This window comes from Taudactylus pleione, unplaced genomic scaffold (genome assembly GCF_031769625.1).
Source record: "Taudactylus pleione unplaced genomic scaffold, aTauple2 ptg002628l, whole genome shotgun sequence".
Classification (NCBI taxonomy): Eukaryota; Metazoa; Chordata; class Amphibia; order Anura; family Myobatrachidae; genus Taudactylus; species Taudactylus pleione.
In genome coordinates, this window is record NW_028287006.1 from 48,691 (window position 1) to 74,670 (window position 25,980).

At 44.5% G+C, this 25,980-nt stretch overlaps 1 protein-coding gene across 1 annotated transcript in view; it reads left to right on the top strand.

The window, feature by feature from the left end:
* LOC148431225 (protein kinase C delta type-like) overlaps positions 1-25,980 on the top strand; it is a gene marked incomplete at its 5' end in the record, with an annotated part of 89,817 nt that overhangs the window by 44,895 nt on the left and 18,942 nt on the right. Inside the window, 3 exons of the mRNA XM_088466192.1 lie at positions 21,375-21,643; positions 23,162-23,224; positions 25,044-25,182. Of these exons, the coding sequence (XP_088322318.1) occupies positions 21,375-21,643; positions 23,162-23,224; positions 25,044-25,182 (471 nt within the window). The remainder of the gene's footprint in view (positions 1-21,374; positions 21,644-23,161; positions 23,225-25,043; positions 25,183-25,980) is intronic.

Consider the following 25,980-nt stretch of genomic DNA (forward strand, 5'->3'; position numbering starts at 1 on the left):
CATTCTGATAAAGAACTGTAGGGGTAAATAAACTAAAGTGAGAGTTTTCAGAAGTTAGTTATAAAAGTGATGTTGCCCATAGCAACCAATCAGAGTCTAGCTATTATCTTCTAGAAAATGTTAGTTAAATGTTAAGTAGAAACTGATTGGTTGCTATGGGCAACATCACTTCTAAAAACTCTCACTTTAGTAAATTTAGCCCTAGTACTTCCCTGCAGGGGAGTTGCAGAAGAAATGCATCTGTATCTGCATGTTTAAGGCGTGTGATTGGCCGGCTATTGAGGGGATAGGTGGAGGCCGGAATTTTAATTAAATATTTTTCTAGAACTACCCTGCAGGAAAGTTTCAAGAGATGCACCTAGATCTGTAAGTTTGGGGGTCTGTGTAGTTTAGCAGGCTTTTCTCAATGAAAAAGCCCACCAAGAAGCAGGTAGCAAACTGCTTATAGGGATATAATAGTAATAGTGTAAGGATAGTATTGTAATAGTGTAGGTATAGTGCAGTTATTCTGTAGTTTTCAGATAGGTTAGTAACAGTGTTAGGTTACCATAGTAATAGTGTAAGGATAGTATAGTAATAGTGTAGGTATAGTGCAGTTATACTATAGTTTTCAGATAGGTTAGTAACAGGGTTAGTTTAGCAGAGTAATATTGTAAGGATAGTATAGTAATAGTGTAGGTATAGTGCAATTATACTGTAGTTTTCAGATAGGTTAGTAACAGTGTTAGGTTAGCATAGTAATAGTGTAAGGATAGTATAGTAATAGTGTAGGTATAGTGCAGTTATACTGTAGTTTTCAGATAGGTTAGTAACAGTGTTAGGTTACCATAGTAATAGTGTAAGGATAGTATAGTAATAGTGTAGGTGTAGTGCAGTTATACTGTAGTTTTCAGATAGGTTAGTAACAGTGTTAGGTTACCATAGTAATAGTGTAAGGATAGTGTAGTAATAGTGTAGATATATTGCAGTTATACTGTAGTTTTCAGATAGTTTAGTAACAGTGTTAGGTTAGCATAGTAATAGTGTAAGGATAGTATAGTAATAGTGTAGGTATTGCGTAATTATACTGTAGTTTTCAGACAGGTTAGTAATAGTATAGGATAGCAAAGTAATAGTGTAAGGATACCCCTTGACTCCACCACCCCCAACCTCATTCTGATAAAGAACTGTAGGGGGTAATTAAACTAAAGTGAGAGTTTTTAGAAGTTAGTTATAAAAGTGATGTTGCCCATAGCAACCAATCAGAGTCTAGCTATTATCTTCTAGAAAATGTTAGTTAAATGTTAAGTAGAAACTGATTGGTTGCTATGGGCAACATCACTTCTAAAAACTCTCACTTTAGTAAATTTAGCCCTAGTACTTCCCTGCAGGGGAGTTGCAGAAGAAATGCATCTGTATCTGCATGTTTAAGGCGTGTGATTGGCCGGCTATTGAGGGGATAGGTGGAGGCTGGAATTTTAATTAAATATTTTTCTAGAACTACCCTGCAGGAAAGTTTCAAGAGATGCACCTAGATCTTTATGTTTGGGGGTCTGTGTAGTTTAGCTGGCTTTCCTCAATGAAAAAGCCCACCAAGAAGCAGGTAGCAAACTGCTTATAGGGATATAATAGGAATAGTGTAAGGATAGTATAGTAATAGTGTAGGTATAGTGCAGTTATTCTGTAGTTTTCAGATTGGTTAGTAACAGTGTTAGGTTACCATAGTAATAGTGTAAGGATAGTATAGTAATAGTGTAGGTATAGTGCAGTTATTCTGTAGTTTTCAGATAGGTTAGTAACAGTGTTAGGTTACCATAATAATAGTGTAAGGATAGTATAGTAATAGTGTAGGTATAGTGCAGTTATACTATAGTTTTCAGATTGGTTAGTAACAGTGTTAGGTTAGCATAGTAATAGTGTAAGGATAGTATAGTAATAGTGTAGGTATAGTGCAGTTATACTATAGTTTTCAGATTGGTTAGTAACAGTGTTAGGTTACCATAGTAATAGTGTAAGGATAGTATAGTAATAGTGTAGGTATAGTGCAGTTATACTGTCATTTTCAGATAGGTTAGTAAAAGTGTTAGGTTCGCATAGTAATAGTGTAAGGATAGTATAGTAATAGTGTAGGTATAGTGCAGTTATACTGTAGTTTTCAGATAGGTTAGTAACAGTGTTAGGTTAGCATAGTAATAGTGTAAGGATAGTATAGTAATAGTGTAGGTATAGTGCAGTTATACTATAGTTTTCAGATAGGTTTGTAACAGTGTTAGGTTCCCATAATAATAGTGTAAGGATACTATAGTAATCAGGGCCGGATTAACAATGGGGCGGGTGGAGCTGCAGCTCCTGGCCCTCCCATGAAAATTGGCCCACAAGGAATATACAATGGAGACATGAAAACAATGTTTTCCTGTCGCCAACAACGGCCTTCTGAGGTCTTGCCCATCCAACCCATAGCCCCAACAACCACCTCTGTCCTCTACCCCTGCCCACCCGGAAGCACCTCCCAGTCCTCCGTGTCCTGGCCGCCGGGCATTCAAAGAGTGGTGCAGTGGAAGGCTTTGCTTCACAAGCCCTCCCCACATCGCATACTTGCCTCAGCCTCTTCTCTATGCTATGTGATGGCACACCGTGTGACACCACATAGGTGCCGCAGCCGCACAGGGCTCTACGTGGGTGAGTGGCTGCCGCCATTGACCCCATGGTGGACTGAGAAGGCAGCACTGACTGAATCTTCCTGACTTCAGTAGCGCTACTGCTGGCAACACGTGTCAGTAGGGAGATCTTCCTGTCAGTGTGGAGCAGACCCATGGAAGGTGTAAGCCCGCAGGAGGTGCCGATGCTGACGAACAGAGAAGAGGGTAAGTGATCTACGTGGGGTGGAAAGAGCAGTACACTGAGAAAGGGGGAGGTGAGGAGCACTGTAATGACACAAAATGGGACATAATTATGGACACAGAGGGGGACACATGACAATTGACACAGATGGGGGACACAATAATGTACACTGGGGCACACAATAATTGACACAGAGGGGGGAATATAATAAAGGACACAGATGAGGGGCACATAATATTGGACCCAGAGGGGGGACATAATAATGGACACAGGGGGCATAATGATAGACACAGAGGGGGAAGGGACATAATAATCGACACAGAGGGGGGACACATAGTAATGGACACAGAGGGGACACACATAGTAATGGATACAGAGGAGGGACACATAATAATGGACACAGAGTGGAACATAATAATGGACAGATGGGGGGCACATAATAATCAACACAGAGAGGGGGACACATCGTAATAGACACAGAGGGGGTACACTTAGTAATGGACACAGAGGGGGGACACATAGTAATGGACACAGAGAGAGGACACATAATGATGGACACAGAGTGGAACATAATAATGGACAGAGGGGGCACATAATAATCAACACAGAGAGGGGGACACATCGTAATGGACACAGAGTGGAACATAATAATGGACAGAGAGGGGGGACACATAATAATGGACAGAGAGGGGGGACACATAATAATGGACACATAGGGGGGACACATAATAATGGACACAGAAGGGGGACATAATAATGGACATATAGGGACACCCACATGATAATGGACACAGAGGCAAAAGAACATAATAATGTACAGAGAAGTGGAAAGGGGGGACAACAGGGCATACAGATGAGAAGGTAGCACAATATGGAACATCAAATGCAAGAGAAAAAAAAACCCAATTGGGGGCGCACCAGATGTATATATGTATACTCAGAAAGCAGCTCACCTGAAGGGAAGGCTAATCCCGAAAACGTGAAATGTAGAAAAGAAAACAGGGAGCGCTGGTAGAGAAACACTAATCTTCTAAATAGATGTAATGCCGATTAAACATTAATTAATAATAACCCACCTGGACAGTGAGATATATTTAAACTCAAAGACACCAGATGGGGCAGTGGTGCATCTTACGCCACCACAGTGTGGTCTTATTTCAGACAACATCACCAGCCGACAGTGGCACACACAGAAGCCGCTAAGACCTGCAATTGTCAAGTCCGTTTCAATCCACCAGCACTATTTTATCCCGGCCGGGACAAACTGTGACCTTACAGTTGAACATATACGGGGACGATCACGAACACTCAGGTATTGCATGCATTGGTCAAGCACCTACACCAACTGTGGTCTCCTATTTTATTTTATTTATATTTACAATATATGATACTCATTATTCAATTATTTTCCATTTCAATATTTTTTCAGGACTGTACTACACGAGACCATACTTTTGTCTCGTCCATATTCACTTACCATCCATCACAGGATCACCATCTATTTTTATACTTCCAGTTTTTTTATCTTAATTGTTGTTTTTTATGCACTGTATCCATTCTATATGTTTATTGATTTGTATATTATTCATTGTATTTATGATATTTTGTGCCTCGGTGTAGTTTACATACTATTCTGGTGACTATTTATTATGAAATCATTTTTATGCAAATTGTTTATTCAATATGGAACATACATTGTTTTGAATTGTTTATTCAATATGGAAGTCAGGAACACAATACAGAACATAATAATGAGGGGGTATCACAATACAGAACATACAGATGAAGTCAGGAGCACAACACAGAACATAATAATGAGGGGGTATCACGATACAGAACATACAGATGAGGAGTTGAGGGGGTAACACAACAGAACATGCAGATGAGTGAGTATCAAACAACACAGAACATGCAGATGATGGAGTATCGCACAACACAGAACATGCAGATGAGGGAGTATCACACAACACAGAACATACAGATGAGGGAGTATCACACAACACAGAACAAGCAGATGAGGGAGTATCACACAACACAGAACATGCAGATGAGGGAGTATCACACAACATAGAACATACAGATGAGGGAGTATCACAGAACACAGAACATGCAGATGAGGGAGTATCACACAACACAGAACATGGAGATGAGCGAGTATCAAACAACACAGAACATGCAGATGATGGAGTATCACACAACACAGAACATGCAGATGAGGGAGTATCACACAACACAGAACATGGAGATGAGTGAGTATCAAACAACACAGAACATGCAGATGATGGAGTATCACACAACACAGAACATGCAGATGAGGGAGTATCACACAACACAGAACATGCAGATGAGGGAGTATCACACAACACAGAACATGCAGATAAGGGGGTATCACACAACACAGAACATGCAGATGAGGGAGTATCACACAACACAGAACATACAGATGTGTTTTTTTGTATGTGGTTGGGGCATGATGGTGAGTGAGGGTTATATCAGGGTGTCAGTTACAGGGTCAGGGAGTGGCAGTGACAGTAATTACAGAAGGTCAGATAAGGGATTGGTGAGTGATAGTGAATGACGGGTATTTCAGTGTTTGAGGGATGGTAGTGGGTAAGAGGTTCTGTATACAGCATTAATTGATGGGTGACAGGTATTTCAGGGTAGGGGGTAAGGTAGTGTAGTACAGGCAGCAACCTGCACAGAGCTGGCCAATATCGGCCTACCAAAATGTGTGTGGCTGGGGGGGTAGTTGCAAATATTTATGCAGGGGAGAGGTGGATGAAGGTAGGCGCTAGCTAAGCCCATCATGGTGCTAGCCACACCCTCTGCACAGACCACTCCCCACAGCACTGGTCATAATACATAACTAGTCACACCCCTGTGACACTGGTCACACCTCTGCAGCAGCATACAATAGGCCCTTGATAAATTTCAGCTCCAGGCCCATGTGGAGCTTAGTCTGGCACTGATAGTAATAGTGTAGGTATAGTGCAGTTATACTATAGTTTTCAGATAGGTTAGTAACAGTGTTAGGTTAGCATAGTAATAGTGTAAGGATAGTATAGTAATAGTGTAGGTATAGTGCAATTATACTGTAGTTTTCAGATTGGTTAGTAACAGTGTTAGGTTAGCATAGTAATAGTGTAGGTATAGTGCAATTATACTGTAGTTTTCAGATAGGTTAGTAACAGTGTTAGGTTAGCATAGTAATAGTGTAAGAATAGTGCAGTTATACTATAGTTTTCAGATAGGTTAGTAACAGTGTTAGGTTACCACAGTAATAGTGTAAGGATAGTATAGTAATAGTGTAGGTATAGTGCAGTTATACTGTAGTTTTCAGATAGTTTAGGAACAGTGTTAGGTTAGCATAGTAATAGTGTAAAGATAGTATAGTAATAGTGTAGGTATTGCGTAATTATACTGTAGTATTCAGACAGTTTAGTAATAGTATAGGATAGCAAAGTAATAGTGTAAGGATACCCCTTGACTCCACCACTCCAACCTCATTCTGATAAAGAACTGTAGGGGGTAAATAAACTAAAGTGAGAGTTTTTAGAAGTTAGTTATAAAAGTGATGTTGCCCATAGCAACCAATCAGAGTCTAGCTATTATCTTCTTGAAAATGTTAGTTAAATGTTAAGTAGAAACTGATTGGTTGCTATGGGCAACATCACTTCTAAAAACTCTCACTTTAGTAAATTTACCCCTAGTACTTCCCTGCAGGGGAGTTGCAGAAGAAATGGATCTGTATCTGCATGTTTAAGGCGTGTGATTGGCCGGCAATTGAGGGGATAGGTGGAGGCCGGAATTTTAATTTAATATTTTTCTAGAACTACCCTGCAGGAAAGCTTCAAGAGATGCACCTAGATCTGCAAGTTTGGGGGTCTGTGTAGTTTAGCAGGATTTCCTCAGTGAAAAAGCCCACCAAGAAGCAGGTAGCAAACTGCTTATAGGGATATAATAGTAATTATGTAAGGATAGTATAGTAATAGTGTAGGTATAGTGCAGTTATACTGTAGTTTTCAGATAGGTTAGTAACAGTGTTAGGTTTCCATAGTAATAGTGTAAGGACAGTATAGTAATAGTGTAGGTATAGTGCAGTTATACTGTAGTTTTCAGATAGGTTAGTAACAGTGTTAGGTTACCATAGTAATAGTGTAAGGATAGTATAGTTATAGTGTAGGTATAGTGCAGTTATACTGTAGTTTTCAGATAGGTTAGTAACAGTGTTAGGTTACCATAGTAATAGTGTAAGGATAGTATAGTTATAGTGTAGGTAAAGTGCAGTTATTCTGTAGTTTTTAGATAGGTTAGTAACAATGTTAGGTTAGCATAGTAATAGTGTAAGGATAGTATAGTAATAGTGTGGGTATAGTGCAGTTATACTGTAGTTTTCAGATAGGTTAGTAACAGTGTTAGGTTAGCATAGTATTAGTGTAAGGATAGTATAGTAATAGTGTAGGTATAGTGCAGTTATACTATAGTTTTCAGATAGGTTAGTAACAGTGTTAGGTTCCCATAATAATAGTGTAAGGATACTATAGTAATAGTGTAGGTATAGTGCAGTTATACTATAGTTTTCAGATAGGTTAGTAACAGTGTTAGGTTAGCATAGTAATAGTGTAAGGATAGTATAGTAATAGTGTAGGTATGGTGCAGTTATACTGTAGTTTTCAGATAGTTTAGTAACAGTGTTAGGTTAGCATAGTAATAGTGTAAGGATAGTATAGTAATAGTGTAGGCATTGCGTAATTATACTGTAGTTTTCAGATAGTTTAGTAATAGTATAGGATAGCAAAGTAATAGTGTAAGGATACCCCTTGACTCCACCACCCCCAACCTCATTCTGATAAAGAACTGTAAGGGGTAAATAAATTAAAGTGAGAGTTTTTAGAAGTTAGTTATAAAAGTGATGTTGCCCATAGCAACCAATCAGAGTCTAGCTATTATCTTCTAGAAAATGTTAGTTAAATATTAAGTAGAAACTGATTGGTTGCTATGGGCAACATCACTTCTAAAAACTCTCACTTTAGTAAATTTAGCCCTAGTACTTCCCTGCAGGGGAGTTGCAGAAGAAATGCATCTGTATCTGCATGTTTAAGGCATGTGATTGGCCGGCTATTGAGGGGATAGGTGGAGGCCGGAATTTTAATTAAATATTTTTCTAGAACTACCCTGCAAGAAAGTTTCAAGAGATGCACCTAGATCTGTATGTTTGGGGGTCTGTGTAGTTTAGCAGGCTTTTCTCAATGAAAAAGCCCACCAAGAAGCAGGTAGCAAACTGCTTATAGGGATATAATAGTAATAGTGTAAGGATAGTATAGTAATAGTGTAGGTATAGTGCAGTTATTCTGTAGTTTTCAGATAGGTTAGTAGCAGTGTTAGGTTACCATAGTAATAGTGTAAGGATAGTATAGTAATAGTGTAGGTATAGTGCAGTTATACTATAGTTTTCAGATAGGTTAGTAACAGGGTTAGTTTAGCAGAGTAAGAGTGTAAGTATAGTATAGTAATAGTGTAGGTATAGTGCAATTATACTGTAGTTTTCAGATAGGTTAGTAACAGTGTTAGGTTAGCATAGTAATAGTGTAAGGATAGTATAGTAATAGTGTAGGTGTAGTGCAGTTATACTGTAGTTTTCAGATAGGTTAGTAACAGTGTTAGGTTACCATAGTAATAGTGTAAGGATAGTGTAGTAATAGTGTAGGTATATTGCAGTTATACTGTAGTTTTCAAATAGTTTAGTAACAGTGTTAGGTTAGCATAGTAATAGTGTAAGGATAGTATAGTAATAGTGTAGGTATTGCGTAATTATACTGTAGTTTTCAGACAGTTTAGTAATAGTATAGGATAGCAAAGTAATAGTGTAAGGATACCCCTTGACTCCACCACCCCAACCTCATTCTGATAAAGAACTGTAGGGGGTAAATAAACTAAAGTGAGAGTTTTTAGAAGTTAGTTATAAAAGTGATGCTGCCCATAGCAACCAATCAGAGTCTAGCTATTATCTTCTAGAAAATGTTAGTTAAATGTTAAGTAGAAACTGATTGGTTGCTATGGGCAACATCACTTCTAAAAACTGTCACTTTAGTAAATTTAGCCCTAGTACTTCCCTGCAGGGGAGTTGCAGAAGAAATGCATCTGTATCTGCATGTTTAAGGTTTGTGATTGGCCGGCTATTGAGGGGATAGGTGGAGGCCGGAATTTTAATTAAATATTTTTCTAGAACTAACCTGCAGGAAAGTTTCAAGAGATGCACCTAGATCTGCTTGATTGAGGGTCTGTGTAGTTTAGCAGGCTTTCCTCAGTGAAAAAGCCCACCAAGAAGCAGATAGCAAACTGCCTATAGGGATATAATAGTAATATTGTAAGGATAGTATAGTAATAGTGTAGGTATAGTGCAATTATACTGTAGTTTTCAGATAGGTTAGTAACAGTGTTAGGTTAGCATAGTAATAGTGTAAGGATAGTATAGTAATAGTGTAGGTATGGTGCAGTTATACTGTAGTTTTCAGATAGGTTAGTAACAGTGTTAGGTTACCATAGTAATAGTGTAAGGATAGTGTAGTATTAGTGTAGGTATGGTGCAGTTATACTGTAGTTTTCAGATAGTTTAGTAACAGTGTTAGGTTAGCATAGTAGTAGTGTAAGGATAGTATAGTAATAGTGTAGATATAGAGCAGTTATACTATAGTTTTCAGATAGGTTAGTAACAGTGTTAGGTTACCATAGTAATAGTGTAAGGATAGTATAGTAATAGTGTAGGTATAGTGCAGTTATACTGTAATTTTCAGATAGGTTAGTAACAGTGTTAGGTTAGCATAGTAATAGTGTAAGGATAGTATAGTAATAGTGTAGGTATAGTGTAGGGGTGTGCACCGGCCACTTTTCGTGTTTTGTGTTTTGGTTTTGGATCTGGATCTTTCTTCGTGTTTTGGATCTGGATTGGTTTTGCCAAAACCACCCTTCCGTGTTTTGGGTTCTGGGTTTTGTGTTTTGGATCTGTATTTTTTTGAAAAAAAGCATAAAAACAGCTAAAATCACAGAATTTGTAGGTTTTTCTGCTCCTATGCTATTATTAACCTCAATAACCTTAATTTCCACTCATTTCCAGTCTATTCTGAACACCTCACACCTCACAATAGTGTTTTTATGTCCAAAAGGTTGCACCGAGGTAGCTGGATGACTATGCTAAGCGACACGAGTGGGCGGCACAAACACGTGACCCATCTAGGAGTGACACTGCAGTGGCAGGCAGGATGGCAGTTAGAAAAACTAGGCCCCAAACTGTACATAATGCAAAGAAAAAAAGAGGTGCAAGATGGAATTGTCCTTGGGCCCTCCCACCCACCCTTATGTTGTATAAACAGGACATGCACAGTTTAACAAATCAATCATTTCAGCGCCAGGGTCTGCCACACAACTGTGGCTGAAATGATTGGTTCGTTTGGGCCCCCACAAAACAAGCTGGCAATTAATGTGTCCCTGCACAAACTGGCTCTACGGAGGCAAGATGTCATCCTCATCCTCCTCATCCACCGATTCCTCACCCTCTTCAGTGTGTACATCCTCATCCTCACAAAGTATTAACTCGTCCCCACTTGAATCCACCACCACAGGTCCCTCTGTACCTTCTGGAGGCTGGTCTCCCTGGAAGAGCTGATAATTCATTTTGATGAACATCATCTTCTCCACATTCTGTGGAAGCAACCTCCTACGCCTTTCGCTGACAAGGTTCCCGGCTGCACTAAACACTCTTTCGGAGTACACACTGGAGGGGGGGCAACTCAGGTAAAATAGAGCCAGTTTGTACAGGGGCCTCCAAATTGCCTCTTTTTCCTGCCAGTACAGGTATGGACTGTCTGACATGCCTACTTGGATGCTGTCACCGATGTAATCCTCCACCATTCTGTCAATGGTGACAGTATCATATGCAGTGACAGTAGACATGTCAGAAATTGTTGCCAGGTCCTTCAGTCCGGACCAGATGTCCAAACTTGGTCCTGCCTGCCCTGCATCACCGCCAGCGGGTTGCTTAGGATACCTAAGTTTTTTCCTGGCAGCCCCAGTTGCGGGAGAAAATGAAGAAGGAGCCGTTGACGTGTCACGTTCCGCTTCAGCTGACAGTGTGTTCACCAGCAGGTCTTTGCACCTCTGCAGGCTTGTGTCGGCCGGAAAGAGAGACACCACATAGGCTTTAAACCTAGGATCGAGCACGGTGGCCAAAATGTAGTGGTCTGATTTCAACAGATTGACCACCCTGGAATCCTGGCAAAGCGAATGAAGGGCTTCATCCACAAGTCCCACATGCCGAGCGGAATCGCTCCGTCTTAGCTCCTCCTTCACTTTCTCCAGCTGCTTCTGCAAAAGCCTGATGAGGGGAATGACCTGACTCAAGCTGGCAGTGTCTGAACTGACTTCACGTGTGGCAAGTTCGAAGGGCTGAAGAACCTTGCACAACACGGAAATCATTCTCCACTGCGCTTGAGTCAGGTGCATACCCCCTCCTTTGCCTATGTCATAGGTGGATGTATAGGCTTGTATGGCCTTTTGCTGCTCCTCCATCCTCTGAAGCATATAGAGGGTTGAGTTCCACCGCGTCACAACCTCTTGCTTCAGGTGATGGCGGGGCAGGTTCAAGAGTGTTTGCTGGCGCTCCAGTCTTCGGCACGCAGTCGCTGAATGGCGAAAGTGGCCAGAAATTTTTCGGGCCACCCAAAGCGTCTCCTGCACGCCCCTGTCGCTTTTCAGAAAATTCTGCACCACCAAGTTTATTGTGTGAGCAAAACATGGGACGTGCTGGAATTTGCCCAGATGTAATGCCCGCACAATATTGGTGGCGTTGTCAGATATCACAAATCCCCAGGAGAGTCTAAGTGGGGTAAGCCACTGGGCGATGATTTCCCTCAGTTTCTCTAAGAGGTTGTCGGCGGTGTGCCTCTTACTGAAACCGGTGATACACAGCGTAGCCTGCCTTGTAACGAGCTGGCGTTTCTGAGATGCTGCTACTGGTGACGCTGCTGCTGTTGCTGCGTAAGGTGATACATCTACCCAGTGGGCTGTCACAGTCATATAGTCCTTAGTCTGCCCTGTTCCACTTGTCCACATGTCCGTGGTTAAGTGGACATTGTGTACAACGGCATTTTTCAGGACACTGAGGACACTTTTTCTGACGTTTCTGTACAGTCTCGGTATCGCCTGCCTAGTGAAGTGGAATCTAGACGGGATTTGGAACCGGGGACACACTACCTCCATCAATTGTCTAAATCCCACTGCACTAATGGCGGATACCGGACGCACGTCTAACACCAACATAGCAGTCAAGGCCTCAGTTATACGTTTTGCTTCAGGATGACTGCTGTCGTACTTCATCCTCCTCGCTAAGGACTGTTGGAGGGTCAATTGTTTAGTAAAAGTAGTGGTGTTCCTACTTCCTCTCTGGGATGATGAACGACTCCCAACAGCAGCAGCAACAGCAGCAGCGGCAGCAGTAGGCGTAGCAATGCAGGATCCTCCGGAGGAATCCCGGATAGGAGAGTCAGTCATGCCAGTGATATGGCCTGCAGGACTACTTCCGATCCTGACTAAGGAGGAAATTGACGAGGAGGGAGTTGACGGTGTGGTTTGCAGGCGCTTGGATACAACAGGACAACGGGATTTAGGTGTCCCTGGACTGCTTACGGTCTGAGCCAAAGTTTCTGAACTTGACAGTAACTTTTTATGAACGCGCTGCAGGTGCCGTATAAGGGAGGATGTTCCTAGGTGGTTGACGTCCCTACCCCTACTTATTTCACCTTTACATATGGTACATATGGCAAGACAGTTGTTGTCCGGATTTGGATAGAAATATTGCCAGACCAAAGAGGTGGAATGTTTGGTCTTCTGCCCAGGCATGACCGTGATGGGCTTTTTCATCCCACGGACAACAACTGTCTCCCCCGGAGCCTGATTTAAACAAACCACATCACCATCAGAATCCTCCTCGCCAACTTCCTCCTCAGCGCCAGCTACACCAGTATCCTCATCCTGTTGTACTTCAACAGTGACATCTTCAATTTGCATATCAGCAAGTGGACTGTGGGTGCTCCTTTCAGCACTTGCAGGGGGCGTGCAAATGGTGGAAAGAGCCACCTCTTCCCGTCCAGTGCTGGGAAGGTCAGGCATCGCAACCACCACCACACTTGGACTCTCTTTGGGGATTTGTGATATCTTCTTAGAAAGCACAGTTCTTCGCTGTGCTTTTGCCAGCTTAACTCTTTTGATTTTTTTAGTGGGAGGAGTGCTTCCATCGTCATGTGAAGCTGAACCACTAGTCATGAACATACTAGGGATCGACCTTAGCCGTTCCTTGCCACTCCGTGTCGTAAATGGCATATTGGCAAGTTTACGTTTCTCTTCAGCTGATTTAAATGTCTTTTTCAAGGTCATTTTCCTGAACTTTGCCATTTGGGATTGTATGTGCCCTCTACTATGACATTGGGCATCGGCCTTGGCAGACGACGTTGATGGCATGTTATCGTCTATGTCATGACTAGTGGCAGCAGCTTCAGCACTAGGAGGAAGTGGTTCTTGATCTTTCTCTATTTTATTTTTATCGGAGAAAGTTTGGTCCTCCATTTATGTTATATCGATTTGATATATACGTGCGGCTAAACACAGAAAATAAATTTTTTTTTGGTTCGGACTGGAGTGTACTTTGTGGGTTACAGCACCCTTTAACGGTCAAGCCAGCCGGCCCTTTACTTATGACACAGGCGCACTCTTGGCACTACTTTGTTGATGCACGTGCGGCTACTGCGCACACAATTCACAAACACAGAAAATAATTTTTTTTTGGTTTGGACTGGAGTGTACTTTGGGGGTTACAGCACCCTTTAACGGTCAAGCCAGCCGGCCCTTTACTTATGACACAGGCGCACGCTTGGCACTACTTTGTTGATGCACGTGCGGCTACTGCGCACACAATTCACAAACACAGAAAATAATTTTTTTTTGGTTTGGACTGGAGTGTACTTTCGGGGGTTACAGCACCCTTTAACGGTCAAGCCAGCCGGCCCTTTACTTATGACACAGGCGCACGCTTGGCACTACTTTGTTGATGCACGTGCGGCTACTGCGCACACAATTCACAAACACAGAAAATAAATTTTTTTTAGGTTTGGACTGGAGTGTACTTTCGGGGGTTACAGCACCCTTAACGGTCAAGCCAGCCGGCCCTTTACTTATGACACAGGCGCACGCTTGGCACTACTTTGTTGATGCACGTGCGGCTACTGCGCACACAATTCACAAACACAGAAAATAATTTTTTTTTTGGTTTGGACTGGAGTGTACTTTCGGGGGTTACAGCACCCTTAACGGTCAAGCCAGCCGGCCCTTTACTTATGACACAGGCGCACGCTTGGCACTACTTTGTTGATGCACGTGCGGCTACTGCGCACACAATTCACAAACACAGAAAATAATTTTTTTTTTGGTTTGGACTGGAGTGTACTTTCGGGAGTTACAGCACCCTTAACGGTCAAGCCAGCCGGCCCTTTACTTATGACACAGGCGCACGCTTGGCACTACTTTGTTGATGCACGTGCGGCTACTGCGCACACAATTCACAAACACAGAAAATAATTTTTTTTTGGTTTGGACTGGAGTGTACTTTCAGGGGTTACAGCACCCTTTAACGGTCAAGCCAGCCGGCCCTTTACTTATGACACAGGCGCACGCTTGGCACTACTTTGTTGATGCACGTGCGGCTACTGCGCACACAATTCACAAACACAGAAAATAATTTTTTTTTGGTTTGGACTGGAGTGTACTTTCGGGGGTTACAGCACCCTTTAACGGTCAAGCCAGCCGGCCCTTTACTTATGACACAGGCGCACTCTTGGCACTGCTTTGTTGATGCACGTGCGGCTACTGCGCACACAATTCACAAACACAGAAAATAATTTTTTTTTAGGTTTGGACTGGAGTGTACTTTCGGGGGTTACAGCACCCTTAACGGTCAAGCCAGCCGGCCCTTTACTTATGACACAGGCGCACGCTTGGCACTACTTTGTTGATGCACGTGCGGCTACTGCGCACACAATTCACAAACACAGAAAATAATTTTTTTTTGGTTTGGACTGGAGTGTACTTTCGGGGGTTACAGCACCCTTTAACGGTCAAGCCAGCCGGCCCTTTACTTATGACACAGGCGCACGCTTGGCACTACTTTGTTGATGCACGTGCGGCTACTGCGCACACAATTCACAAACACAGAAAATAATTTTTTTTTAGGTTTGGACTGGAGTGTACTTTCGGGGGTTACAGCACCCTTAACGGTCAAGCCAGCCGGCCCTTTACTTATGACACAGGCGCACGCTTGGCACTACTTTGTTGATGCACGTGCGGCTACTGCGCACACAATTCACAAACACAGAAAATAATTTTTTTTTTGGTTTGGACTGGAGTGTACTTTCGGGGGTTACAGCACCCTTAACGGTCAAGCCAGCCGGCCCTTTACTTATGACACAGGCGCACGCTTGGCACTACTTTGTTGATGCACGTGCGGCTACTGCGCACACAATTCACAAACACAGAAAATAATTTTTTTTTTGGTTTGGACTGGAGTGTACTTTCGGGGGTTACAGCACCCTTAACGGTCAAGCCAGCCGGCCCTTTACTTATGACACAGGCGAACGCTTGACACTACTTTGTTGATGCACGTGCGGCTACTGCGCACACAATTCACAAACACAGAAAATAATTTTTTTTTGGTTTGGACTGGAGTGTACTTTCAGGGGTTACAGCACCCTTTAACGGTCAAGCCAGCCGGCCCTTTACTTATGACACAGGCGCACGCTTGGCACTACTTTGTTGATGCACGTGCGGCTACTGCGCACACAATTCACAAACACAGAAAATTATTTATTTTTGGTTTGGACTGGAGTGTACTTTCGGGGGTTACAGCACCCTTTAACGGTCAAGCCAGCCGGCCCTTTACTTATGACACAGGGGCACTCTTGGCACTACTTTGTTGATGCACGTGCGGCTACTGCGCACACAATTCACAAACACAGAAAATAATTTTTTTTTAGGTTTGGACTGGAGTGTACTTTCGGGGGTTACAGCACCCTTAACGGTCAAGCCAGCCGGCCCTTTACTTATGACACAGGCGAACGCTTGACACTACTTTGTTGATGCACGTGCGGCTACTGCGCACACAATTCACAAACACAGAAAATAATTTTTTTTTGGTTTGGACTGGAGTGTACTTTCAGGGGTTACAGCACCCTTTAACGGTCAAGCCAGCCGGCCCTTTACTTATGACACAGGCGCACGCTTGGCACTACTTTGTTGATGCACGTGCGGCTACTGCGCACACAATTCACAAACACAGAAAATATATTATTTTTTTAGCACTTGGGGGGAGCACCCCTGATGGACAGAGCACCCCCTGGACAACACTACAGCACCCCTTTAGGACTGGGACACTGCACAGGACTTTGGAACTGACTGCACAACACAGTCCAGCCAGCCCCTATGGACTTTGAAGTAGTGGACACAGCCCCTATTAACAACAGCAGCACAGCACAACACAGCCAGCCCCTATGGACTTTGAAGTAGTGGACAACAGCAGCACTACACTACACTACACTACACAGCACTAACTCCCACCCTCCCTCTTCACTGTCCACAGCCGAGTGAGAAAATGGCGCCGACGCGGGTACCTTATATAGGATCCAAAACCCGCGAGACTCGGAAGGCGGGATGATGACGTTTTGCCTCTATGTCAGATCCGAGTCAGGCGGGAAAAGTCGAGCCTGACTCGGATCGGACTCGGATCGGGGGGGCTCGGGGGGGTTCGGATTTCAGAAATCCGAACCCGCTCACCCCTAGTCTTGACCATCGCGACCATCACCACTGCGAGCAGAAGCCTGCAATTGAGTTTCTCAACCGCAAGGCTAGGAGTGATTTTGGCTCTATCAGAGCCAAAATCACTCCCACTGACATCACTAGTGATGTCAGTGGGGCCGGCTTCTGACGGTAGGCGTTCCCTTGGGAACGCCTGCGTCTGGCAGGCACGCCCCCGGCACGCCCACCAAAGGGGGCGTGCTGTCAATCAACATCGACAGCACGCCCCCTTTGATCAGACACTACGAGCGAGGGAAAGTCCTTCGCTCGTTGCGTCTCGCGGATGCGCACGACGGAGCTCCCTCCGTCGTGCGCATGCGCAGTGCAGACCATCGACCCACTTGCGAGCGGACAGCCGCTCGCGAGTGGGTCTGAATCAGGGCCTAAGTGCCTCAGGTGCAGTGTGATGTTGTAGCCTGCACTTACCGCTGGCAGAGAAAATCCCTTTAGTACATACTGAGAAGCGGTATGTAAAGGGATTTTCTCTGCCTTTAGCATTTTTACCCCTTAGTAAATAGACCCCTCAGAAGTGTTGGGAGTTGCATTTGTGATTTGTGGTTTGGGTACATGACTGTGATAATATGCAAATTCTATTTTCTGCCTTCCCCTTGTGCACCAGCGTGTGACAGAGAGTAAATGCACTGAGACGCCCACTTATAGTGTTCCGGGACAGTGTAACTGCATCAGTAGTTCTGAGCACTCTACCATCGGCTCACCATCACATTCACCATCGGCTCACCATTGCATTCACCATCGACTTTTGCAATAGTCTATGGCCTGTTCAATGTTTTCTTCCTATATTTTCTACACATGGCCCCTGTGGCTGTGGATGTACATTTGGGAACGCAGCCTGGGTCACTGACATGTCCGTGTCACTCCCATAACACACTATAAAATGCCTTTAATATTTTTGCAAACACTTCAGGCAATCTCCAATTCACCGCCCAGGAACGCCCATGGTTGTGCGCCACTGGCTCTACTGCAAGCAACTCCATACACAACAGCGGTCTCTGTGACCGCATGTGCCATTAAGGGTTTTCAGGACTGTCTGTGCATGTACAGTAGCTAATAATCACTCAACTGCACAATAACCTGCATTGCGTCCACCTGTGAATCAGGCCCGTTGTGAGGAAACAGCCATAGCTGACAGCACTGTGACTAATACAAAGTACTAATACAGCTCTGTGACTAATACAAAGTACTATATGCAGCCTTCATAATGTTTTGGTATTTTGTTGTAAAATAAATATTTCTCCTTCATCCACTAGGGGACACTGGAGAGCATAGACAGTGGGGTATAGACGGTGCTGAGAGAGAGCTTGGCACTTTAAATATTAAAGAAGTGTGACTAGCTCTTCCCCCTCTATACCCCCCTCCAAGCTTCAGTCTTAGGGCATGATTCAGACCCGTTCGCTATATGCGTGTGCTCGCAAGCGGCCCGATGTTCTGCATACGCGCATGCGCACGCTTCCTGTGCATGCGCGAACTACTCACTGCGATCACATACCGCTCGCTCGCCCTGCAAAGACAGCCCAGTGTAATGAGTGACAGGAGAGGCCGTTTGTGGGTGATAACAATAGCAGTCCAGTAAAAACGGGGGGTTGGAGATGCGAATGCAGGCGTGCCTGAGTGTTTCAACGCCGTTTCAGAGGCGTGCATAATTAACAGGCAGCATCACAGTACACGTCACTTGGCTTTTGTTTTACACTGAAATGCTTGCAGAGCTTGCGGTAGGGTAAGGCTACCACAAGCACTGCGTTCGCATCCGATGGTCCTCGATGTACCAATGTTTTCATACACTTCCTGGATATGACGTGTGCCAGTGGGCATCTCTACATATGTTAAGGGGTGTCTGCATACACAGAGCGATCGCTCGCAGAGCCAAAGTGGGTGTGCTTATGCCTTGGCGAGTGATCGGATCAAATGACGACAATTTGGAAAATTTGCATACGCTCAGTACGAGCGTACTCATCTAGCGACCGGGTCTGAATCAGGCCCCTAGTTCGTGCCCGAGAGAGCTGGACGTGTTTTACACTCCTCCTCAGGGTGTTAGTTAACTTAGTTAGTTAGCGCTGCTGCACTGAAGATAGAAGACAAGAGGACAGATAGGCAGTAGCTGCACTGCCTGTCTGCGTTGATGGAGCTGCTGGTGGGGACCCGCTCGCAAGTGCACGCACTTAGCCTGGGGTCCCCGACTACTGAGACCTCCGTCTCCACTTAGGGGTACCGTATGCCGCTGCGTGCAGCGTGCATTAGGTCTCCCATTAGTCTATACCGCCGCCGGCAGCGAGTAGCAACTGTGAGTATTTCTTGGCTCCCCGACTAGCGGGGAAGCCAGGTTTATTTATTAGAGGGCGGTATACAGCAGCTGGCTGCTCCAAATAGCGGAGCAGCCACACGGCAGACAGTGTTGTGCTTCTAAGCACTCGGAGTACCAGTGGGCTACATAGGTCCCTGGGTTCAATTCTCGCAAGGAGAATTTATATTTACACAAGCTCATACATGACCACTTATATCTAATAGCGTGCTTATAGTTAATTAAGCACCTTAGCAGGGGGGCAGAGCTTAGTTCTGGAGTCCTGCAGGGGCGGAGCTTAGCTCCGGGGGTGGAGCTTAGCTCCGGAGTCCTGCTCCTTCCTCCCAGAGGCCCCAGCTCTTCTCTGAAAGTGTGCTGGTGGCCATTGCACGGAGGAATCTGTCTGCTGCATGTAACAATGCTGCTGCTTGAAACTGGTAAGCCTACCCTAGACTGTGAGTACAGGGTTTAGGCTGGTCAGGAGAGATAAGTATCTATAATTACTTTCTTTATGCCTAGCGTTTCCTGGCACTGCTAGGAGCGCTATTGGGGCATGTGTGGCTCTCCTGTCTCTCTGTATCCCAGTTTCTTCTGTTGACTTTTTTTTCATTATACTTTACTAGTGTGTGTGTGGGTCTGTATGTATCATGAGGCTCTACGGCGTCTCTATGATTAGCTACCTACAAACATTGTGCAATTTAGTTTACACTGGGGCAATCATCTTATTCCCTACTGTGTAGCGCAGATGGTGTGGTGGTTGGCATTGCTGAGTCTCGGCGATGATCAATGACATGCTGCGGCTCTGGTTGTGGGGAGTTTGTATATTCTCTCTGTAAAATATTGCATCCTAGACAATACAATCAGCAATGTCAGATTCGCTGTCTTCATAGTGCAGATTACAGTCCAACACAGTGGATTGTGCCTTAAGTCCCTGTCTGGACGCCGCATACATGGGTTCGAGACCCGCCCCAAGCACAGTGTCCACCGCATAGGCACTATTGGTTGACGGTATAAGAAATAAGCTGCTGTTATAGAGCTTATTCCGTCAGCATAAAATTCATAACTTACAGGGAGTGTAGAACGCTGTGGCTTACACAATAGCTTCTCTCTGGTGTGCTGGAGGCTTCTTGGAAAGAGAGGAGCTTCCAGGTCACAATACCATGGCATGTACCACCATTCTCACATGGAATAGAGGTTTTATTTTATACAATCCGCCAGCATTGCAGATACAGGTCAAGGACTCCAGTCCTGCTCCATAGAATGTATTTCTTTAAAAAAAAAGAAATAAAGTACATGCTATTGCATATCCAATTTAGGACAACAGGATTATGTTCCTTTGTCAGCTTGGGTACATCTACGCTACCGGTTCCTGGGGACATGTCTTTTAAAGACATCGGATGTATTTTCTCAAGTCCATTTGTACAGAAGCAGGTGTCATACTGTGTCCTGTCATTGTAATCCGCATAAAGGTGAGTGCAGTATCAAGGAAGCTGTAAAACACTTTCATTCGGGATAGTGTTTTTCTTGCAGTGTATCTAAAGATATGGAGGTAGATCCTCTTATATTCCGTCTGCAGCTCCTTTCCCTAGAGGTTCTTATTTAGACCCCCGTTTCAGTTCTTTAGGACCATCTACTTCCCGTGTTCTGTATATCTGGGCAGAGCTGCATCTACATCTACTCAACATGAGGTTTGGTCCACTATTAAGCCTAGTGCAGGATGGGTTTTCCTTTCACTGGGGGACCCCAAGTGGGCACGAGTCTTCAGGACTTCAGAGTAGTATGGATGGTCTCTTGTATGGATGTTTGGGTCCATAGTCTCATAACTAAGGATACAAGCTTGACTTTTTAGTCGTCTCCTCTACCTTGGTTTTTTTTACAGGTTTGCCTGTTTCCAACGACAAGAGTATAGTTTTTCAGCAAACTTTACACTAGCTTTTATCCTTGAGAGTGGTGGTCCCGGTTCCCAAACATCACTTTTACTCCAGTCTGTTCGTAGTTCCGAAGCTTTTCGGATTGGTCAGACCTACTCTGAAAATGTAGAATCTCAATCAATTCCTAAGGATTTTCAAATTCAGGATAGTCCCTTCAGTTTTGGACTGCGATCTGCCTCACCAGACATTTCCGAGATTCATATTTAGGATCTCTCATTTCCAGACTTAATCTTCTGCTTATCATCAGTCCTCAGGTTATTCACATAGCTCAGGACAGTGATGACGACTCTCCTTCGAAAACAGAGAATTACTATTAGCCCTTTCCTGGATGATCTTCTACTGATGGCCCATTCCAGGCCCAATTACTGCAGATCGTCTCAGTGACTCACATATCTTCGTTGTGGGTTGTTGCAGAATTTTCCCACATCTCATAGGCTTCAACGCAGAAGCTTCTGTTTCAGAATATGATCATGGACACCTTATGTCAGAAAGTTTTCCTTCATCAGGTAAAAGCAATTTCCTTTCAGGAAACTGTGAGGACAGTCCTTCGTCATCATCTGGTATCGGTGCATGTTTACATTCGACTCCGGGTGAAAAATGGACAGGGCGTCAGAGGCTTTTTCCTGCGGATTATTTCTCCCCAAGATTTTTCGGCTAGTCCTTATCTCTGTGAACAAAATCCCATCTTTTCCTTCACCATCAGGTAAAGTTAAGTCCCAGAACTCGGATTCCCCTTCTCCTGTGGTTGAACTCGATACTCCTACTGGATGGAAACATTCAGAGTTTGGGATGGGACTCTTTTCACCACAGACGCGAGTCTGAGAGGATGTGAAGAGGTCATTCAAGAACAGCATTTCTGCGGCCGCTGGATATCACTGGAAACGAATCTGCTAATAAACAGATTGGAATTGAGGGCAGTGTTCTACGCAAAGTGTTTTTTGGGGTGCCTTGCTTCTCGGATGTGAACCCCTTAATGCTAGGGACGCCAGTATAGAGGAGCCTTGACGATTGGCCTGGCGCTTATTCATATAGTTGCAAATGTATGTAACTAATACCTCTGAATCGCTATTATCATGTAGGATTTAAGTATTGTTTTTGCTGCAGTGTGCTGGGGGGAAAATCTCTTTTTTTTCTGTGTTCAGAGTAAACCCCGCCCTTTACAAGCACCTGTGTTATGCAATTAAGCTGATCTAAGCAACTACCATTTCTTTTGCAACGTTTTGATGTCTGTCGGACAATGATTTGGATGTCTCTGCGTGTAATACTATTTTTCAACCTTTTCCTATGTTTTGTGTTCTTGCTTCGCCTCCTCTTTTCGGTTTGTTTTTCTCAGCTCTTCTCAGGCACAGTTTTCTAAGACTGAAGCTTGGAGGGGGGTATAGAGGGGGAGGAGCTAGTCAAACTTCTTTAATATTAAAGTGCCAAGCTCTCTCTCAGCACCGTCTATACCCCACTGTCTATGCTCTCCAGTGTCCCCTATGGAATCTGAGAAAGGGATTTATCGGTAAGTACCAAAATCTTGTTATGTTTTACCTAGTAGGATATCCACCAATGTGGTAACATAATATACATAAAATGTGCACATCACATTCTTGTCACAGTCATGCATGAAAGGCCCAACTGGCAGTGGTGTGTGCCCTGATATCCTCATGTCAGCATTACCACTCTGCACTGACTGTTACGTAAGCCTATTCTTTCTGATGGTCAGACACAACCAGGTGAGATCTGAATGTGAGCTATCACATAAGACAAATACGCCTCCTGAGCAGCTGGTGTGAGCTGTTACCAGCAGTGGTGGATTTTACCCAGGGGCTGCAGCCCCCCCAGTAAAGATCTGCCACCACAAGTGAGCCCCAGTGATTGCAGTGGATTCCTATTGGAAATGCAATCTCGGCCGCGATTGGCAGATAGTGCTTCCAGTGGGAAGCCACTCCCCTGCCTTTCTGCCAGCTGTGATGCTTCCAGGGGCTGCAGCCGATGCAGTCCCTAGAAGCTGGGGTGCACAAGCCTCCTTTTTTTTCTGCCCCTACATCACAGTGCTGTTCATGTGGACAACACAGTGGCAGTCCCCATCAAAACAACAGGTAGGAGCCACCAATGGTTACCAGTGTTTTATGTGTTTATGTAGTGAGACTAGTTTCATAAGAAAAGATACAGGTGTAATTCTGTATGTAAACTCTTTCTGGGGTTGTTACATATGTTCCCTTTCTTTCTCTACCAGTTTCTATGCAGCTGAAATGGTTTGCGGATTGGAACATCTTCACTTTAAGGGCTTCATCCATCGGTAAGTATGTTTCTTTTCTCATTGTAGCAACTCATGATTTGTGGTGGTGGGTATTACTGTGGTGGTGGGTCAGTACTGCTCTGAAAAGCAGCTGTTCCCGCAATACCTACCACTGCTACAGAAGCTGACCTGTCCGACTGCACATGACCTGAGTTCCCCACTTGCGTATGGATAATGGTCTCGCAGTGTGTCGGTGGCAGAGGGATTCACTCGGATTTCTCTTCGCAACCTTTTATTCCCCTGATATGTTACGTTGCTTTCAAATAAACCTATGCATCTATTGATAATGAGTTTGGGAAACACTGTGTAGTATCTATGTTTACAAATGGACACATTTATTAAACACTACATATTAATAAAACAATAATGGAGAAGAGAGGAGAGAGTAAGGAGACCATATTGGAGTAGTGGGAAAAGAAAGGAGTGCTGCTTATTGGTGGCTGGTCTCTGGGCTGAAACTAGGATTTTTGTCACCAGGGGCAAGACAGTAATTTGGCGCCCCCCATGTAATTCCCCCTGCAGTAGTGCCCATATTGTAATGCCCCCATAGTAATGCCCATATGTTAATACCCCCATAGTAATGCCCCTGTAGTGCCCACCATACAGTAATGCCCCTGTAGTGCCCATGCTCCCATATTAATGCCCCTGTAGTGCCCATGCTTTCATAGTAATGCCCCTGTAGTGCCCATGCTCTCATAGTAATGCCCCTGTATTGCCCATGCCCCCATAGTAATATCCCTGTAGTGCCCTTACAGTAATGCCCATGTACTGCTCATGCCCCCACAGTAATGCCCCTGTAGTGCCCATGCCCCAATAGTAATGCCCCTGTAGTGCTCATGCCCCATTAGTAATGCCCCTTATTGCCTATGCCCCCATAGTAATGCCCCTGTGGTAATGCCCCTGACCCCATAATAATGCCCCTGTAGTGCAGCTTATTAAAAAAAAAAATACTTACCTTGAACCCCGCTCCTGCATCCAGCGTCGCGTCCGGTCCGCCGGCTGGTCCTTGGAACTATGGGGGAGATGTCATGACGTCTCCCCCATAGTGCCCGTGGGGAGAGCCGGAAGCTGGAGTTCGGGAGAGAACTCCAGCCTCCGGCTCCGGCTACACCGCGTCGCTGCAGAGAAGGAGACGGGCGCCCGCTGGTAATAAATATTACCAGCGGACGTCCGGCTTGGAGCCTCTCTGCAGCGCCGGGCTGGAGGTCACTGGCACCAGGTACAGCGGCTCACCCGGTGCACGTGCACCTCCAGCCCCCCCCTAGTTGCGGCCCTGCTGGTCTCATGGGAGGGGCCAGTCACCATGAATCATATAAAAGGCAGGGACAGCCACAGCACCAATAATCCTGAATCAAGGTGACCAGGTCCCGGGTCTCATACAGGCACAGGTCTCCCTACAGCTCCAAAACTGGGGCCCCACTTGAAACAAGTTAGGGCCTCAACAGATTATAAGAACAGAAGAAAACACTAATGGGTGATGTAGCCTTGTATTGCACAGTGAATTCACCTGCCCCCTGCTGGGCCAGTCTGACACTGCATTCCACACGCTCTCTAATTCAAAGCCACAGAGACACCTGTCAGACGTCCCCTATATTGGTGGGACTTCCAGGGAATGAACTCCCATTAAAGTACTTTTTTGCTAACATACAGGATTTAGTAAAATTGATTGATGGGAAAACCCTTAAAGTGATTTAGTGCATATTGAAAGGTGTAATTGCAAGTTATATCATGTGATTGTCCACCAAACAGCTTATTTAACTATATGTTGATAGAAATAGTTATTGAACAGATAGAAAATGTAGAATCTTCCTTTTCACAGAGACATCAAACCAGAGAACATCCTCATTGATGGTGCAGGTCATATTAAAATTGCAGATCTGGGTCTTGCATCAAACAACATGCATGGAGGTCTGGTCGCCTTTGGCTATGCAGGGACACCAGGCTATATTGCCCCCGAGGTGAGTTATAGAGGATGTCTTATATGAATAGTTATACTAAATAGCAAGTAGACTTCTACAAATAGTAATCATGTCTTACTCTGGGCGACCTAACCACAGTTATAGTGTATGAATGCAACATATCTCAGCTATTTAACTTGCTAATATATAGTGCATCCGGAAAGTATTCACAACACTTCACTTTTTCCACATTTTGTTATGTTACAGCAGTGGTCGGGGAACAGGGGTAAATTACCCCACATGGGGTAAAAATAAAATTCCTGGGGGTAATGGACGGACAGCCGGGCATGCATATGAATCATTCTATAATATATAATATAGAATGATTCATATGCATGTCCGGCTATGCCGCAGGGAGGCTCTAAGCCGGATGCCTGCTGAGATGTTATTACCAGCAGGCGCCTGGTTCTTTTCCTGCAGCGATGCCTAGCTGTAGGCTGGAGTGCTCTCCTGAACTCCAGCTTCCGCCTCTCTCCTTGCGCACTATGGGAGAGACGTCATGATGTCTCTACCATAGTTCTGAGGAGCAGCCGGGCGGACAGGACGGCAGCGGATGCAGGAGCGGGGATTAAGGTAAGTGGGTTTTTTTTTTTTTTTTTGTACAAGCACTATATGAAGGCACTACTACAGGGGCATTATATGGGGGCACTACTACAGGGGCACTATATGGGGGCACTACTACAGGGGCATTATATGGGGCACTACTTCAGGGGCATTATATGGGGGCACTAGGACAGGGGCACTATAGGGGGCACTACTACAGGGGTATTATATGGGGGCACTACTACAGGGGCATAA